Source organism: Symphodus melops (genome assembly GCF_947650265.1).
Source record: "Symphodus melops genome assembly, chromosome: 18".
NCBI lineage: Eukaryota > Metazoa > Chordata > Actinopteri > Labriformes > Labridae > Symphodus > Symphodus melops.
In genome coordinates this window covers 16,333,663-16,351,032 of record NC_136708.1, presented here as the reverse complement: position 1 = coordinate 16,351,032, position 17,370 = coordinate 16,333,663, and the positions used below count along the sequence as shown (strand labels likewise).

Below are 17,370 nucleotides of genomic sequence, written 5' to 3'. Positions count from 1 at the left end.
TTTATGTTATATTGTGTTTTTTATATACATGTTGACTATCTACACAGCCATTAGTTTCATGTTAATACATGAATTATCCACTTTTTCAGAAGTGCCAGAACAAATTCTTAAATATACACAAATTCTATTCACATGTGTAGAAGTGTAACAAACATTAAATAATGTAAATTCAACAAAAAATAAACACAGGACTTTGAAAGGAATTGTAATGTTACATTCCAAAAACTTAGCATCTCTGAAATCAGGTAAGCGATTTCATTGAAATGTGGCACTGTTTTGCTCTGGTTCTGCAACCTGGAACCACATGCATGTTTAAATGTGATCTTTTCTTTTATGAACTGTGAATGTAACCTACCTAGACTACATTTGAACAGAAATTACTGTAGGTCTATAATTTAAAATCCCTTATATGATGGTATGATTAAATAAATTTAGATTATGCTTGTATTCTACTTTATTTCTATCATATATAACAGAGGTATGACAGACGCTCACCTTTTTGTTTAACAGTGTAAAAGCCAAGTAATGACGTGTCTTTGACAAGCATTGTTGACGGTGGAAAACTTGTTCCACGTGCTCGACACTGTTTACACTGTTGCGTGCTGACGTCACAGTCAACCCCACCCCGACGTACGTGCGGGCTGCCTGGCAACATGAGAGAGGGAGCAGGAAGACCTTTTCTGCAGCCAGCCAATAGAGCAACCTGCTGAACAACTGGACTTAAAAAACTACCAGAAACTACGCTCAGCAGTACAATGGAGGATGCGGAGAAAGGTAAACGATTTCTTGAAATTGCGCATGGTTACTGTGTTGTCACTGAAAAAGTGTTCAAACAACTTTTTTAACTCAAGAAAGTTAGCAAACTAGCTAACTTTGCGCATTGGGCAAGGACGGAGGATTGAGAACATATGCCACTCTTTAACGTCAAATAAAATGCACAAGTTAATAAAATTGCAAATTTCGGTAAATATCAAATCTTTCTTATGCATCAAATGTATTGCCAACGTTGACTAAAAATATTTCAGAGGTTAAAAAAATGTCACCAGTCGATTAATTACTTGCATGTACAATTAACAGAGGAAGTTGACATTTCAATTGAAGTATTAAATAACTCCGCTTATGATTTCCTTTCTGGATCACGTTTTGTAAAATGTCCTTGTTGTTTCTTTTACCTGAAGTAGGACACACCCGTTTGATGGTTTGTCACATGTGCGCTAACTGTGCTCACTATACCTGTTCTAGTCAAGTAAATCTATCACCATGACAACCATTTTCACTTGAACAATAGTTTAGATGTTTTTTTAAACAAATAAAATTGCAATATGAGTGAGTGTATGTTACAGACAGATATCCAACAGTTTGACTGTAGAGACAAGGTGAGTATGAAGGTATTTTGTGAACGTATTCAACCTGACATTCCTTCTTTCGTTTCTCTGATCCCATCCTGCTTGGCAGCTGTGTGCTCTCATACCTTTTACACAACACCCTTCTAGGTGTGTACACCTGCCTGTATTGGGACATCTGTTTAATAGGCAACTGCATGTTTTTGCTAGATATTTTGAGAGAAAAAACTTAAGGCTGTCTGTAGTTGTTTTTTTTAAAAAGTCTTCTACATGCACAACGCAAAGTAAAGTTGAAGTTCAAGGCGAAATACGCACGCAACTTTTATTTGCTCAACTCACGAGTATGTCAGGTAAACAAGGCACTGCCTCGACCTATTTCTTCAGAACAAACAGTCTTCAAACCTCCTGCAGATGTGTCATTTCCTGATGTCTGCATTTTTGTTTGGCCTCAAGACGGTGAACAGGAAATGCAATGCATATTTTGTGTATTAAGAGAGGTCCCCTGCTGTAAACGTTGGTAGAGCTCAAATTGGTTGAAAGGTACTCCATCTCCATGAAGTTTTCTTGCAAATTGCCATAGTCATTGTTGTTGAGTGACTACTTGTCTTGTGATCATGGTTCCTCTTTGATAGAGCAGGTTTCCTCTGCATTGTATTGAAGGTTTCCCCTTACCACATAGGCTTTTTCCGCTCTGTGAATTCAGCTGATGCATTAGAAGTTGAGATGGTAATTATCTTTAGGACCCTTCTGAAGCACTAAAAGTTCCCTTTGCTCATTTTAAAATGTTGTGAAGGCTGTAATTCTAAGTAGAAATGATGAAACACACCAAAATGAAAACAAACAAAAAACCCAGTGTGTATTGAAGCAGATCAGCCTCAGTGTGTCAACGAAAACAGGAAATGATGTGAGAAATATTATAATCAAGCAGATGATTTAGGACTGTTGGTTTCATCTGCCTCCAGAAGTCAGTTTTTCATCATAGGAACTGATGACTTCTCTTTTTACAGACACTAACTCTTTGCAACAGACACAGAAGTCCATTTTATTTTCCCACTTTTTGGCCAGTATCCATGGTAACAGTAATCTGCCACCATCTGTTCCTGCATCCACGTTTCTTTGTCAGTGTCACCTGTTGGATTTCAGCCTGCACGGTCACATACGCATTTAAGGATAAAAGGCACTCGTGTCGTGTCATTTCAGACATCCCCCTTTAAAACCTTTTTTTTCCTTTCTTTTTTTTACCCCAAATGTTTTTAACTCTTCTTGGTTAGTTTTTTTCCCACAATCTTTTGTTGGCAGTGTAGGTGAAATATTAAATTAACAGGATCAACAGAGGCCTGGTACATCTCACACGAGCTGTCAGGTGATTGTTCGCTTCTGTCCTCTGATTGTGTGTACATAGATGACCTCTCTGATAACAAACATCTCTTCTTGTTTTCCACTGCACTCCAATGCGGCTTCCAATTTAGAACACATGGGTCCTTTTCCTACTTTGTTTGGAATTTCTTTGATTCCACTTTTTGTAACTTTTTGTACAGTGTCTGGTAATTCCGGTTATCTTTGGGTAATAAAACAAAGTGTTTCCACTGGATATACTGTGGTAATAAACATTAATAAAACATGAAGTTACAATAAATATTTGTAACTTGAATTTGGGCTTGTCTTGTAAATGTAACACTTGGTTGCTTTTGTCTGAGCGAGTTGTCATGGTGGACACCAGAGGTTTTAATTCCTAATCTTATTTATATAAATTATAATATATATAAAATATATAATTCCTAATCTTAAAATGATGCCAGAACATGGTGTCTACTACATGTCACTCAGTGTTGGATCTTCTAGAAAGTATTTAGTGTTCCAGACGATGTTGATCTGATAGTTTGAATAAAGCGTGACTCCCTTTTTTTCTGTCTCGATAAAGTACATTTAGTCTTTGCTCAAATCAGATGTTCAAAAAAAAAAAACGAAGTCTGTCAGGCCAACGTTGTTTTTCAGCTCAGTTTTTCTAATGTGATTGATCATGAACATTTTTGTGTTATTAGATTTTCATGTGGCACAACTGGATGCTTTCAGCTGTGTGAGCGTTCACAGGAAGTTTGAAGAGAACTTCCCTTTACAACCATGCACAGCTCTTCAGAGTTAGAATCTTTTTTATTTTTTTAGCAGAAAAAAATGGTATACTTTTAAATTACTGTATGTCCACAAACAGTACGTCTAAACTGTTAAAGTTCACGTCATGACAAAAGTCAGTAGACTTTAGTCTTTCACTCAGACATGATCAAATCATATTAACATGAGCTTTTGTCACAAATGATTTCAATACAGAGTTGAGTTGAGTTGGAGTTTTATTTTCTCTATGTGACTTATCTGGTACTATTCCTGTTCAGACGGCTCTCCATCCGACCTGATTTCAGGTCAAGCTTACAAACGTTTATATCACATGTTTTATAGTATTTGCTTCCTGAATTTGATTTAGCCTCAGTAATAAAATAAAGTTTGCCACACGTCTGAGTCAACCCTTACAGGGAAAGATCAGCAAAGACGTGATGTCAACAGAACCATGCAGAAGTGGCTGATGAAGCAACAGGGTCTGCTAATACAGCTATTTAATGACAATATGTGCCTTTTGTATCAATGCTGTGTGTAGTTAGAAAGAATCACAGTATCATCACCAGAGCGGAGGAGAACATGAGGACAGAAAACCCCCCCACAATGCAGCATTATTGCATTATTATTGACCTGCCCGAACAGTGCTTGCATACAGCAAACATCACACACACACACACACACACACACACACACACACACACACACACACACACACACACACACACACACATCCATTCAAGGTGAATCCTCCTGGGTATATCTGCGTCCTCCCATCAGCTCTCTCACACTTCACGCAGGAAATATATTTGGGGGGATGGCAGCAGAATATCCGGATTAAGTCGAAGTCCGAACTAAAAATGTGGCTGCTTGCATTCAAACATGCAGCTTGACTGAAGAAGTTGTTTGCAAGTTTGAAAAAGGCTTTTAATTACACAGTGGAGGTTTTGTATCATTCCACCCCTGAGCAGAGGTCTCACCTCTCTGGTAGTTTTCGCATCAGAGTTCAACTTTTGGACTGTCAAGTTGTGTATGGTGGAAATCAAAAGTATTAACTGTATATGAACTTCAAATTGTACTCCACTGCCTTTTAAGAGTAATGGACCATTTTAGAGATACACTAGATGTTGATGAGTGAGTGCCACAAAATGAGCATCTACCTTCAATGACCTTCTTCTTTTACTCATGCTTTACACTTACATACAATTGTATGTCTTTTAAGTAAATGTTTCTTGAAATGATTATTTACCTGAACTTTTTTAATTTATTTTTTAACTTTAGATTTATTTCACATATCAGATGAAGACAGGTCATTTAAAAACATTTTTTTAAAAAGGCCACACAACACTGACTTAAACAGCAGACAAAGGCTGGGCCTGTTCACCACCAAAGGATGTCAAAGGATGTTGAGACCTGTTGCATGTTGCAACATCTTTTTTGAGAAACACTTCAGACATGATGTGTTGTTTGCTTGTTCGTCTGGTGTAATCATCCGTGGGATCTGTTCGGATCTTAGGTCTTGGAAAAGTGGTGAAACTTTGTCCTTCATTGTTTGCTGTGGGGATGCACGTGTTGTCGACATGTAAGCTTAGCTAATTAGCTGCTGGATAGATCTGTGTGTCATGAGATCGGTGTTGTGATGATTTATTTGTTTTTTACTGTTACAGCACATTGAAACGACCTGAGCTGGTAGTCACTCTTGTGTTCTCCCATGGTGCAAATGTCATGGGAACTTTAGTGGGCACTCTCTGCAGCATCCCCATTCATCCATGTCTCATGACTCTTGTTTTAGGCTCACCATGTGATAGGGTATGCCATGAATAGTAAAGTAATGGATCTCATGCTGCGCTTCATTAACCACTTGAAAATGGCTGTGTGTCCGGAATTACAGTCTGAGTGGACGAGGGCCAGGGGTTGTTTTTTTTGGAGCCCCCCACCCCTTTTTTTTTATTATTATTGTTTTATTTATCCACAATCTGAAGTAATTCAATCCACAAAGTGGATTTGTGACTTTGATGGAATATTCACCTCACATCTTTAATAATCTATCAATCTCAATCATACTGGTGAGCTTCTTTTTAACAAATGTCACATGAAACCAGTGACTCCCACACATCAGAGGCTCCATGAGTCAGGAGGCCTGCAGCAGACACCAAGTACTGATCCCATTTATTAAGATGAAGCAGCATTTATTCTGTTGTTGTCTCTGAATGTGGCTGTTTCACATCTGTCACTGTCTGGAAAGAGGCCGGACGTCAGTATGACTGACAGGCGTTTGTGTCTGTGTGTGTTTGGTTTTGTTGTAATAAATTCACACCGATGGTTTTGTAAGCACTAAAGACGCACAGTTTGCTTTATAAATCGACCAAATGACCAGGAATCTGAAGAGGAAAGAATCTGGCTGGGGCTCGTTGTCCTTGATGTGTGTGCTTGTTGATACTTGATCGTTTGAGTGCCTGCATGCGTGTCACTTCCTGGACTGACCTTGCTTGATAGAAGCACATTGAAGTGCACTGAAGCCTGACTCTGCACAGTTTCATTAGCAAGACTTGAATGTGAGCCAAACGTTCTGCATCGTACAGATCACGATGTCTTATTGAATATATATTAAATGACTCAACCTTTTAGATAGTGTTTTAGTTTACAATTTAAGTTGAACGCTCCCAACTCATGCACTGTGTAATTGCTGTTTGTGGAATTTGTCCCCTACTGCTTCACTGCTTCCAGTAAAGCGTCGCGCCCTCTGGGTTAATGCAAAGTACTTCCTGAACTACAGAGGCACGGCAGATTGAAACTAATTCCTTCTATTCTCCGTCTCATCTCCATTTTTGGGGAGTTTTTTTTTGTTGTTGTCATGATAAGCTGAGCTCTCCTCATGAGCTTCACCGGCAGGTTCTGTGAGTCCTTGCTTTGCAGTCTTTTCATTTATCTTAGGACTAACAAAGGACACATCTCCCAGTGTGCCTCATACTGTACTTGAACAAACTCACCATTTGAGATCGACTCAACCCAGCTCCAGCTTCATCACTTTCTAAAAAAAAACAAAAAAAACCTGTCTCACATGGTGAAATGTTGTTTTTGTTTTCTTAAAGTTGTGGCCTTGGTGGGGAACTGGAAATTGGTCCGTTGCCATGGAACCAGATTACAAAGACATACAAGGTCTCTCCTGCCCAAAACTAACAATGTTTGATCAAACTCCTGGCCTTGACGTGTCCTCATGCACGTTATTCACAGGTTCACCCTCATGTAATAGAACGTTTGCTCTGTCTGACAAACAGTAACTACTTTCACTATGTTCACTTGTGTCCTAAATGTTTAGGGCCCTCTTCAATCTTCCAAGCAACCTTTTATTTTTTTCTTTAGTTTAGGACTGGCCTCCAACAGGGAAAAGCTATTTTCTATATTAATTGTGATTCAGTACAGCTTCACTGTTGACAGAGCGCCACATCAAACCCTTGATTACCTCTTCATCTCTGTTCTGACATTTGCACACGAAGTCACTGCAGCGTCTATTGAAACTCTTCTTTGAATGTGTTTTCTTTCCTCTCCCTTTCTGTTTGACATGGTTGGGTAGATTTATACTGCAGCGTTTGCTGAGCAAATACTAATAAAATAATTTATACTATATTGTTAAACTCTGATCTAAGTGGCAACAGTTGAGGTAACTGATGATTTAAAACGTCACATGGGCTGACATCTGAATGGAAATATTTTTGTATTTCACAACTTTTTGCTTTATTTATTACTCATTTATTTATTATTAATAATTTATTACAAAATCTTCTTGTCTTTTGACTGTTAAATCCTGCTGGCTACTTTTTTTTGTGATTTTTTAAATTTAGTTTTTGTGCTTATTTATTGATTACTACTCGAAATATTCCTCCATTGCAGCCGCTGTTGGAACACATAAACTGTAACAGTGGCGTGTTCGTGTGCTTTCTCGAACACACATCGAGCACTTACCCTCAAGTACACGCACACAATACCAAGTGTAGCCCCCGGCACCCTCTGCCCTCCGTTCTATAGCTGACTAGCATTACTGCTGCTGCGAGCTGGACGGGCCACCCTGGATTAGCGCGTGGCTGTAATCTGGGCCACTGCAGATTATGCTTTTCATCTAATGCTCCCTCTGACACTCGTCACATGACCGGCCCACACAAATGGGACCTCTCTTTTTTTTTCTTTTTTTTTTTTCCTCCGAAGATGACAGAGAGCGAGGGAGGGAGAGACCTGCGAGAATCGAAACCGGTGTGTCACGCAATTTCACAGCGCAACGAGCTCTGCTAACTGAGCTCAGCATCTGATAACAAGACTGCTGTTTCAAGGATGGACTTGGATTTGACCTTTGGGATTACAGTAGAGAGGGAGAGTGTGTGTGTGATGTAACAGCTGCTTGAAGAGAAAGGTAACTTATTAACAGCAAGAAAGGAGCAGAAGTTCACAAGGTCTCGGCCTGCTGCAGACACAGGAAAAGAAAAGTCTCATTTTACCTCCTGACCACCTGAAGATAATACACAACCCTTCTCCCTGGTATACACACACACTTGGATACTGTGTCTCTACCACAAACACCACAAGAGTGCAGGACGCTGTAAACAAGGAGACACAGCGAGCACGTGTCTGGATCACATGCGGACAATCAGCACTCAGCTGGCTCTGCTTAGGTAGCCGTGGTGGTGGAAGTCGCTCCCATCAAACATCACTCTGCGAGCTGTAAACATGGAGCCGCTGGAGGAGTACCACTCACCGTTTGACTTTGAGCAAGGAGTCAACTCCAGCTACCTCTACCTCTCTCCAGCCTTCAGCGACACGCCGCCCAGCTCGCCAGACCTCAAAGGCAGAGGTAATCATAAGGAGGAAAAGGGAGAGGCCGGGTGGAGGATGTGAGGACTGTGTGTGGGGGGGGTGTGTGTGTGTGTGTGTGTGTGTGTGTGTGTGTGTGTGCGCATGTATGTCGGACAGAAAGACAAAACATGGGTTTGGTTCACTGAGTGGGAAGAATTTGGGGGGGGGGGGCAAAGCCATATCTGGGGCGGCACTTTCCAATTTTCAGTTGACTTTAATTTCTTGTTTGTTCCTTTTTAGTGTTTGAAACGACGTTCATTCACTTGACTTTTTATAGCATTTCATCAGACAAGATTGCATCAAGATTTCTCCTTCAAATATGTTTTTTTTTTAATTTGTTTTGTCAAAACAAAGTCACCGTGTCTGTCTTCCTCTGCTTGAATTCACGCAGAACAAAATAGTTGACTCTGTACTAGAATGTCGTGCATTGAAGAAGAGTTGTGCGACACATTCAGATTTATTTTGAAGCTCACACTCATCTGAACATTGCTTTGGATCCTTTTTTTTTTTTTAATTGAGATTTATTTGGGGGGGGCTTTTTGAGTCGACCCTCCTCTACGGCTAGCATCAGACAACTAGATCATTCTGATGTCTATATTTTATTTTACACACATTGTACGTCCTTTTAGAGTTTTAACAATTTAATTTATTTCATATTTATTCTTTTATACTCTACCATCCTCCAGACTAAATAATGTAGCCCCCAGTATAGACTCCATGTTTCTTCATGGCTTCAGTGACACAAGTGTTTGAACACATTTATGAAATGACGAGGCCACATTACTTCACGGTACACCCAAACTCTTTGCTTGCAGTTTAAAATAGAAAAGATAATCATTTGCTGTCATTCTGTTAAAGTTCAAGTCTTTTCAGGCATGCTGGGAAGTTTTCGACAGCTCCAGAGAGTGAGGCTCTCACGTTAGCTTCAGAGGAGTGGAACTCAAGCAGAGGGGTAGGGCAGGCTATGCAGAACGTCTGCCTACAGACTCCTCTCCCTTCCTCCCCTGTCTCCTCTTTAATGTCTTGCTCGAGGCACCCTCTGATGGACACCCACCTCTTAAGGCGCACATTTCCTGCATAGCTAGCTACCTCCACTCTCAGACTTGTGCATCACGCTTTAAAGCCCGCAGGAATGTGTTAGAAGACCTTACATAGCAGATAAATCAGGAGAGTGGTTGACCCCAAAAACAAAAACCTGTTCTGTTTACCTCGAGGAGATCATTTAGTCTTACAGTAAACTCTTCACAAACTAATTAATCGGTTATAGGAAACGCAAAAGAAGCCAGCTGCAGAACATACTGACACAAACAAACTTCATGTAGATATGTATTCTGCTTGTGTTCCTCTCAAACATATACAGATTTGTAGTTCATTCTCAAGCATGATTAATCACTTGAATATATTTTTTGAGACGCATTCAGTGTTGCTCCTGTGGTATGAATTAGTGTGAGAATGAGTAAAGGCACTGGCAGGCATGAGAACATGAGAACACTTTGTGATTGGACGCGTCGGAGGAGCAGCTCTCCAGACGGCTGCGAGGAGATTTCGGCTGCAGGGTTTATCGAGGTTAGTTCCTGTGATTCGGGTTTGTCTGTCCTTGGCGAAGGATCCGTCTCAGTGAAAAAGGTTTGCGGGGAACGTTACGGGAGAGAGTGCACGAAAGGAGAGGAAAGCATGCTTGGAATGGAAAGGGAGGCGAGGGTTTGAGGAGCGTGAAATGTTGTCTCAGGATCATAGACGTTAAGATGAACAGAGCGCACTCGGGGCAGAGGTGAAACAAACCGGAAACATTACTACAGTTTTTGAAATAGTTTCATCTGAAGCTGCGTTAGCGACTTTAAGAAGATGCATTAATCCTTTCCACACAAAATAAGCAACCTTCAAAGACTCCTACAGCTCTTAAATCGGTGTGTTTTCAGAATATTTATTTAGATTTTTCATATTTTTTTAACTGATTTAAAAAGATTTAAAGATGGATTTCTGACAGCGACTCATGAGCTGTTTCCAGTCATTATGCTAAGCTAAGCCAACCAGTTGCTAGTGTTAGCGTCATATCTAAGACACAGACATGACTACAGCTAGCTACATTAGCCCATGTTATTGGAAACTGCCCAACACCTTCCTGCATGGAAGCTGATCTCCGAGCGTCCAGAGCGAAGCTTCCCCTCCACACAGCACTGACTTTGATACGGCGGTGTCTCCATGACTGACGTGCTGGTGATCTCAATCATGGAGTTTCTCTCTTTTCCTTCACGGTGACGTGTCTCATAGTCGAGTGGGTCAGGAGTTTGCTGTAATATCTGACAAAAACCAACCAACAGGTTTTTCTACTGGACTTCTCGTATGTTCTGAGGTGTATCACTCTTACAGGCCACACGCACTCACAGCTCTTTTTTTAATTCTTTACTCTTAGGTCGCCACGTTTCTAATCCCATCTGTGTTTCGATTGTTGTTGTACTTTGAATCCCTGAAATTCTGGGAAGCACCAGATTAACAATATATGACAGATTTTCGAGGCTTGTTTGTGTCTGCAGCTCAGCTCTTGGCTCACAACCTCCTCGCACGCTGACGGATCCTAAACAACCCCCTCTGTTCCTCTGTTCTCTCACGCTGTCTCATCCAAGGATGTCTCCATCTCGAAAAAAAAAACATGTATTATGGATGCTTTGCTACTCCTTCTGGGCAACACCCTGTCGAGGGCAGCACCATCAAAGACAAGCATGTACACTGTATGCTGTGTAATGTGTGTGTGTGAGAGAGAGAGTAGAGAGAGTTCAATTGTCAAGAAGGAATGAAGTGTTTTTTTTCCTTCTTCCTCTGGGAATCCAATCATCAAACACCATCTTTAACATCCTCCTTTAGTTTCCTTTTCGTACGCTCCGATATGTTTCATATTTCAATCCAGAACCATCTCTCTCTCTCTCTCTCTTCTCCTCATCCTCCAGAGAAATAGCATGACAGCTTGGGTAGGACAACCCCTCCCCCCATACCACCTGCTCACTATCACACAGCAAACATGGGCACCTCCATGTAAACATATCTCTGAAGGAAAAAAAAAAAAAAGGTGTCACTCCACAAAAAAAGCCTCAAAGCTAACAGATGATTTGCCAAGTAAGAGGTTTGGATTTAAGTACCTTTTTTTCTTCTTCTTCTTCTTCTTCTTTTACATTCCAGGTTCCCAGCAGCCTCCAGACTCAATCCCAGAGGTGGGAGAAGATGCTGTGACCTCTGTCCCCCCCTCCCCTCCTCCCCCTACCATGACAGAGGAGGAGCGGCAGGAGCTACACGAAGAGTTGGTCAAGGTCAGCGCGGCGTCCGGGTTGGAAAGGGTCAGGGATCTTGCAAACACTTGAGAAGGTTCAGCATAGCAGGCTTCAAAATGTCCCACTTTGTTGTTTTTAAGTCTCATGTTAACGATCACGCATGACGACACGTGTTCTTCAAAGGTCATTTCAAGCTCGGCCAAAAGCGTCGTAACAAAAAGCCTTCCATGACAGCTACATGCTTATTTGTAGTTCCCAACCTTCCCAGACACTGATTAAATCACCTTTCTTTTTTTTTTAAATCAGACTAAACATGTTAACTTCTGCTCCAAAGCTTTTTTTTTCTTTTCTTCTTTTTTTTTTTTTTTTGTAAACATGGGCTCTTATTAAGTCTCTATTAGAAACCCACTTCAGTATTTTGCATTTTGGCTTCATTTTTCCTTTGTTGCCGGTTGGTTAGGACCAATCAAAGTTCACCATGTTACCTAAACATTAAAGAAGTCTTTAGAAGAAGTCAACGTGTGTGTGTGTGTGTGTGTGTGTGTGTGTGTGTGTGTGTGTGTGTGTGTGTGTGTGTGTGTGTGTGTGTGTGTGTGTGTGTGTGTGTGTGTGTGTGTGTGTGTGTGTGTGTGTGTGTGTGTGTGTGTGTGTGTGTGTGTGTGTGTGTGTGTGCAGGTTGAGGATGAGATACAGACTCTGTCCCAGGTGCTTGCAGCTAAGGAGAAGCAACTGGCGGACATAAAGAGGAAGTTAGGCATCACGCCTCTCAACGAGCTCAAACAGAACATCAGCAAAACCTGGCAGGAGGTCACCGGCTCCACGGCGTGAGTGCTTCCCCTCCGCAGCATATTGACAGCACTGTATTGCTCACTTTTGAAATATTTCCTCATCGTGACACCTTCCTCTAAAGCTCTCAGGTCATTTTCTCTTTTGTCTAATACCATTTAGAGTAGAGTGCATTGATGATGTAGTTAGCTGTCAGCCCTGTCCAAAGAAAACTCTTTCTCCTCTTAACATGGATGCACTCTGGACAAGTTGCCTGTGGGCTGTATGAAACATGTGAAGCGGTTTTCATGTTTGAGGAAATGAGCAGCATTTTGACACTTTCAGGCTTTTTAAAATGAAGAAAAAAAAACTGTTTAGCTGTGACCTTCATAACTCTCTTCAGTCTTTGATCTCTCAGTCTGTCTTTTCATCACTCTCATATCCTCTCTCATATTCTCCCCCACCCCCCCAGCTATAGAAGGACTTCTGAAACGCTCTCTCAAGCCGGTCTGAAGGCTACAGCAGCGTTCTCCAATGTGGGCTCCGCCATCAGCAAGAAGCTGGAGGATGTCAGGTGAGTCACAGAGGAGGCGTTAGTGTGAAAAGTAGTCTGTGAAGCACTGAATGTGAAGTATTCCTTTTCTCGCTGCTCACATCATGATAGTTAGGAAGCCACCTAACAACTTATGACCTCATGGGGAAGAAATGCAAATGTGTGTTGCCTGGGAGCAGTGACTATAGTGAAACTAATAATGTGTCCATGCACACAGTCGTGTCTCTTTGTCTGTAAATACTACCCAATGAAAATGGGCTATTTGGTTCATCGTTTTAATAATCATTGTAACATTGACACTCAGTTATCTTCTCCTTATTCATTCATTGTTACGATAGATCTGAGAGACAGATTATCTGTCCTTAAATAAAACCAAAGCAATCTACTCCTAATTTCAAACAGTACAGTTTTGTTCATATTTCCTGTGTGAGAAAAACAGCCCATCAACAGATTGTTCCTCTTAAGATGCAACTCCAGCTGACCCCCCCCCCGACCCCCCCCCCCCCCCCCCCCAATCTGTCCCCTCCCCTGTCATCCTCCTTCTTCTCTCTGGATTACTGAGCTGCAAACAAGATTATTAGACCCCACAGAGCAGCAGCCTCACAGATGAGACAATTAACCCAGAGCTGGTTTCACGGGGTGGGGCGAGGCGAGGTGGGGGGCGGGGCGGGGTCGTGAAGAGCAACCTAACAGGGGGTCATAGGGGTGTGGGTGTGTACGTGCAGATGGCTAGTTGTGTGTGTGTGTGATGAGAAGATATTCCCCCATGATATACAGGATTAGCAGAAACCCAGTGTGTTAATACACAATTGATCTTAATGGGATAAAGCAGGATTTATGGGATTTATGCACCTAGAGTTCTCTGTGGTTGAACATATAGAGGAATAAAAGAGGGCTTGTGCTATACATTGTGTCTGTCTGTATCTTTTTCTCTCTTGTTCTCTCTGTGTTAAACTGTCTGTACTCTGCTAAGACGATCACTAACACTCCCTCTCTTCTCCATAATGCTGTCGGATAGCATGCGCTCATTACAGCACTCAGCTAGCATGCCTGTCATGAGGTAAGGGCATCCAGTCGTGCGTGTTTGTGTCGATGTAGCTCGCACACACACAGAGAGCGTGGACTCCAGTGTGGAAGAGGTAAAGGCTGCACGCTGTGTTTGTGTGGAGGAAAGACAAACTGGCTACAGATTGTATTCAAAAAAAAAAAAAAAAAAAAATCACGCGGGGAACTTGAAGGACCCAACAGAAGTCTTGTGCGTAAAATCTTCTCCATCAGAAATAAAAAACGTCTTTGATAACAGAGACTGCACGGATTAGCTGAAAGAAAGTTTTGATTTGGAAGCATGATCCCTTAAAGGAGCCTCCATTGTAATGTCAGGTCACATAACCTGTGAAGGTGTGATGATGTAATTAAGCATGAGAGACACACACACACAAACACTTGAGTTGTTTTGTTTTAACGTCTTCTTCTTTGACAGGAATGCACCAACTTTCAAGTCATTTGAGGGGAGAGTGGAGACCTTGAAGGTAACTACAAAAAAAGGAAGTTTCACCATCTGACAGGAAGTGTAGTCGACAGTGATTGTGTATAAAATGACAAACTGTGAGGATCAACAAATCCACTGGACAAGTCTTCAGTTTCTTTCCATCGTATGAGATTTTTACTATTGCCTTTCTCTTCAACATCAGTGAAGTCTAAAAACGTGGCCAGCAGGTTTGGGCTTTAGTCTAACTCAGTTGTGAACATCACACTCTCAGTCAGTTCAGACAGGTCATGGACTGTTTTCAGCTTTAGAACAAACACTCTTAAAGTGGATCAAGCATTATCAGTCCTTGACACAAGTACATGCACAGTTAGTTTACAGTTGACTGACCATCTTGTCTACATTATACTGTTTCTCTTCTCCACAAAAGTTTGGTCACTGCATTTGAGGGATCAATGTAATACATGTGTAAATCCACATCTGTCAATTCCAATAGTTCAAACATCGGTCTGAGAAAGATAACGGCTGATGTTTCCAGATCAGATTTTTTTTTTTGCCCCCAATATCGGTATCTGCTTCAGTAAGCTCTCATCGGTCGACCCTCATTTTAGACTTGACTGAGTTTAAATGTTGTTAAAAAGAAGTACAAATAGAAAGCTAGATTTGTGGTTAGAGGTGTATTTTGTATCAATTATCTTAAGCTTGCTATAAAAAAAAAATAGCCACCATAAAATACACTTCCCCTTCATATTGAAAAAATAAAGACAGTAGCAGCAGAATTGAGAGTCAACGGCGTGTGTGGAGGAGAGTGAGGTTCAAAAGCGTAAGCTCTAAAAAGCTCCAAAGTTCACTTTCACTTAATGGAAGAAATGTGTCGACTGTTTTACATGCGTATCACTCACGTTGTTTACATGGATTATCTTTTCCTCTCCTCATTCAGACTAAAATAAGTCCGTCAGCTTCCACCAGCGACCCCGCCGACCAGAACAGCGACACTCCCACCACCGAGCCTTTGCCTGAAGACTCGCCCACCCCGGAGCAACCGATGAACTGAGACCTCCCCAACCCCCCTCGTGACCTCCCACCTGACCCCTCCCCACTTGACCTTCTAACCCCCTCAGAACGCCAACACTCGCCCCCTAAACTTTTGTGTGCCAGTCCTTCTTTATTGGAAACAAATGACTTACCCCAGCCTTCTTTGTGATCTAATTGTCTGGTCCTTTTGTTTTGTTTTTTTTCTGGCACGTGTGATCACTTGTTAACCTTTGGCTAACCAGCGGGTGCCAAACGTGCCCCTCGTTTACTCTGTCTCTGTGGAATTAACTCTTTTCACATTGTGTGTTGGTTGAAGTAAAGGAAGTTGCACAAATATAGAAAGACATACACACTTGAGTAGGAAAAGATTTACACTTAAAAAAAAAACGTTATTCTTTTTTTTGTGAGCCAGGCCGTTTTCAGCTTTCGCTTCTGCATGGCCCTTTAAGATATATGTTGGAGTTATTGTTAAAAACGTGTTTTGCACTTTTGTCTTTTGTTTTGTCTGCGTTCATTCTGGGGCCATTCTTTGTTTACGATGGGTTAACATTTCGAGGGCAAGTTTCATTTCTGTTCAGTTCTGCATTGTATTAATCCTCCATGACTAAACATGAATGAGTCTAACACTGTGTTCCAAATATGAATGTATGCATGTTGTACCATACACAGATAGTGACAACACTTTAACCCACAGTACCGAGCTACTGATGTAGACTGCAGCCTATCTTAAGGCTGACAAACAATAAACGCTTTTCTCCATTGTTAAGAGTGTGTCACAAAACAACCATGTCCATGTCTCCATGTCAAGATAGTTACAGGAAAATGGCCAACATCAGCAACACAGAGGTAGAGCAAACACACAGTCAAGGTTCAGCCCTGACCCGAGGTGGGAGTGAAATAAATGTCTCTTCCACAGCCAGAGTCAATATTTAAACACTCGTCCATTGTTTCTGTGTGAGAGACAACACCTAACCCACAGCCACATTTTCTACTGAAGCATGGATGAACGTGAGACCAAATACTTCACTGAATGCTTTTTTTTTTTTTTTTGCACTTAAAACAGAAATATAGTCTAATAAAAAAGGTCTGTAATAATCTAATAATAACATAGTCATTTCAGTGTTGTACTCAGGCTGGCAGCTTTAACACTTTGTGCCAGACGATAACATTTCTCACAGACTTCCTTCCACCATGTGCCAACCTGAGGCTTGCACTTGTATACTTGTACTGTAGACTTGTATTGAGTGAAATATGAACTATTTAATCATTTGCAATTGCATTACACTTCGTGCTTGTTTATTTTTATTTCAACCTCTGTTCTACTTTGGTTTAGTGCTAATAACGAAATGCAACTCTTGCCACACACTTTCCTTGTCCACCATTCTACACAGGGCTACAGATGGAAGTGAAATAAAACCTGAAGGGCAAACAGAGCGCTTCTAATACAGCCAAGGTTTAGAGGGTACTCAAATGGTGGACACAAAGGTTTAACACAGATTGCTCACAATGCCTGGCACAAGTCTTCCCCTGCTGGTGGATCACTGTCTAAACAGGACTGTGGCTCAGCTCTACCTTCTTCGGTTTTGACCATTTGGAATGCAATTTGCCTCACAGACGGCAGATAGCTTCAACAACAGCAGTGTTTGCTAGTTTGAGTTGACAGTAATAGGTTTTAAACGGTACTTCAGCTTCCTATGTCCCCATGTAACTGCTGACATGGCCCGGTTCACTGAAAAACCCTGTCTCAGTCAGCAAGGTTTCAGTATTCAGTCACACAAACACACTGGATCTGTTCTCCAAATAAACACCTCTGAAGTAACCTACATTTGTGTTTTCTTTTTCTGTTATTCCACCAAACAGTATGAAAATGGGAATCCTATTTCACAACAAAGCCACATACAATATGTCTGGGTGTGAGAGATGAGACATTTGTGTGTCTTATGATGGCTTAATCTGAGCTCACTTGCTTCCTTC

General features: G+C 41.3%; 1 protein-coding gene across 2 annotated transcripts; it reads left to right on the top strand.

Annotated features, from left to right (window-relative positions):
• The first annotated feature begins 630 nt into the window (after nucleotides 1-630).
• tpd52 (tumor protein D52) lies at nucleotides 631-17,219 on the top strand. Of its 2 annotated transcripts, none has more exons than XM_079367717.1 (6): nucleotides 631-774; nucleotides 11,469-11,596; nucleotides 12,233-12,381; nucleotides 12,795-12,896; nucleotides 14,356-14,404; nucleotides 15,302-17,219. In XM_079367717.1, exons 1-6 carry the CDS (start codon nucleotides 756-758, stop codon nucleotides 15,413-15,415), a joined length of 561 nt encoding a protein of 186 aa, XP_079223843.1. In that variant the 5' UTR covers nucleotides 631-755; the 3' UTR covers nucleotides 15,416-17,219. The 2 variants fall into 2 exon arrangements, with proteins under 2 accessions (XP_079223843.1, XP_079223844.1); XM_079367718.1 differs by lacking the exon at nucleotides 631-774 and adding an exon at nucleotides 1,285-1,376.
• The last annotated feature ends 151 nt before the right edge of the window (nucleotides 17,220-17,370 follow it).

Bases quoted from the DNA above. Each gene is read 5' to 3' on its own strand.
- tpd52 (XM_079367717.1), top strand. The intron at 11,597-12,232 runs GTCAGCGCGGCG...GTGTGTGTGCAG, and splicing joins TACACGAAGAGTTGGTCAAG to GTTGAGGATGAGATACAGAC. The intron at 14,405-15,301 runs GTAACTACAAAA...CTCCTCATTCAG, and splicing joins GGAGAGTGGAGACCTTGAAG to ACTAAAATAAGTCCGTCAGC.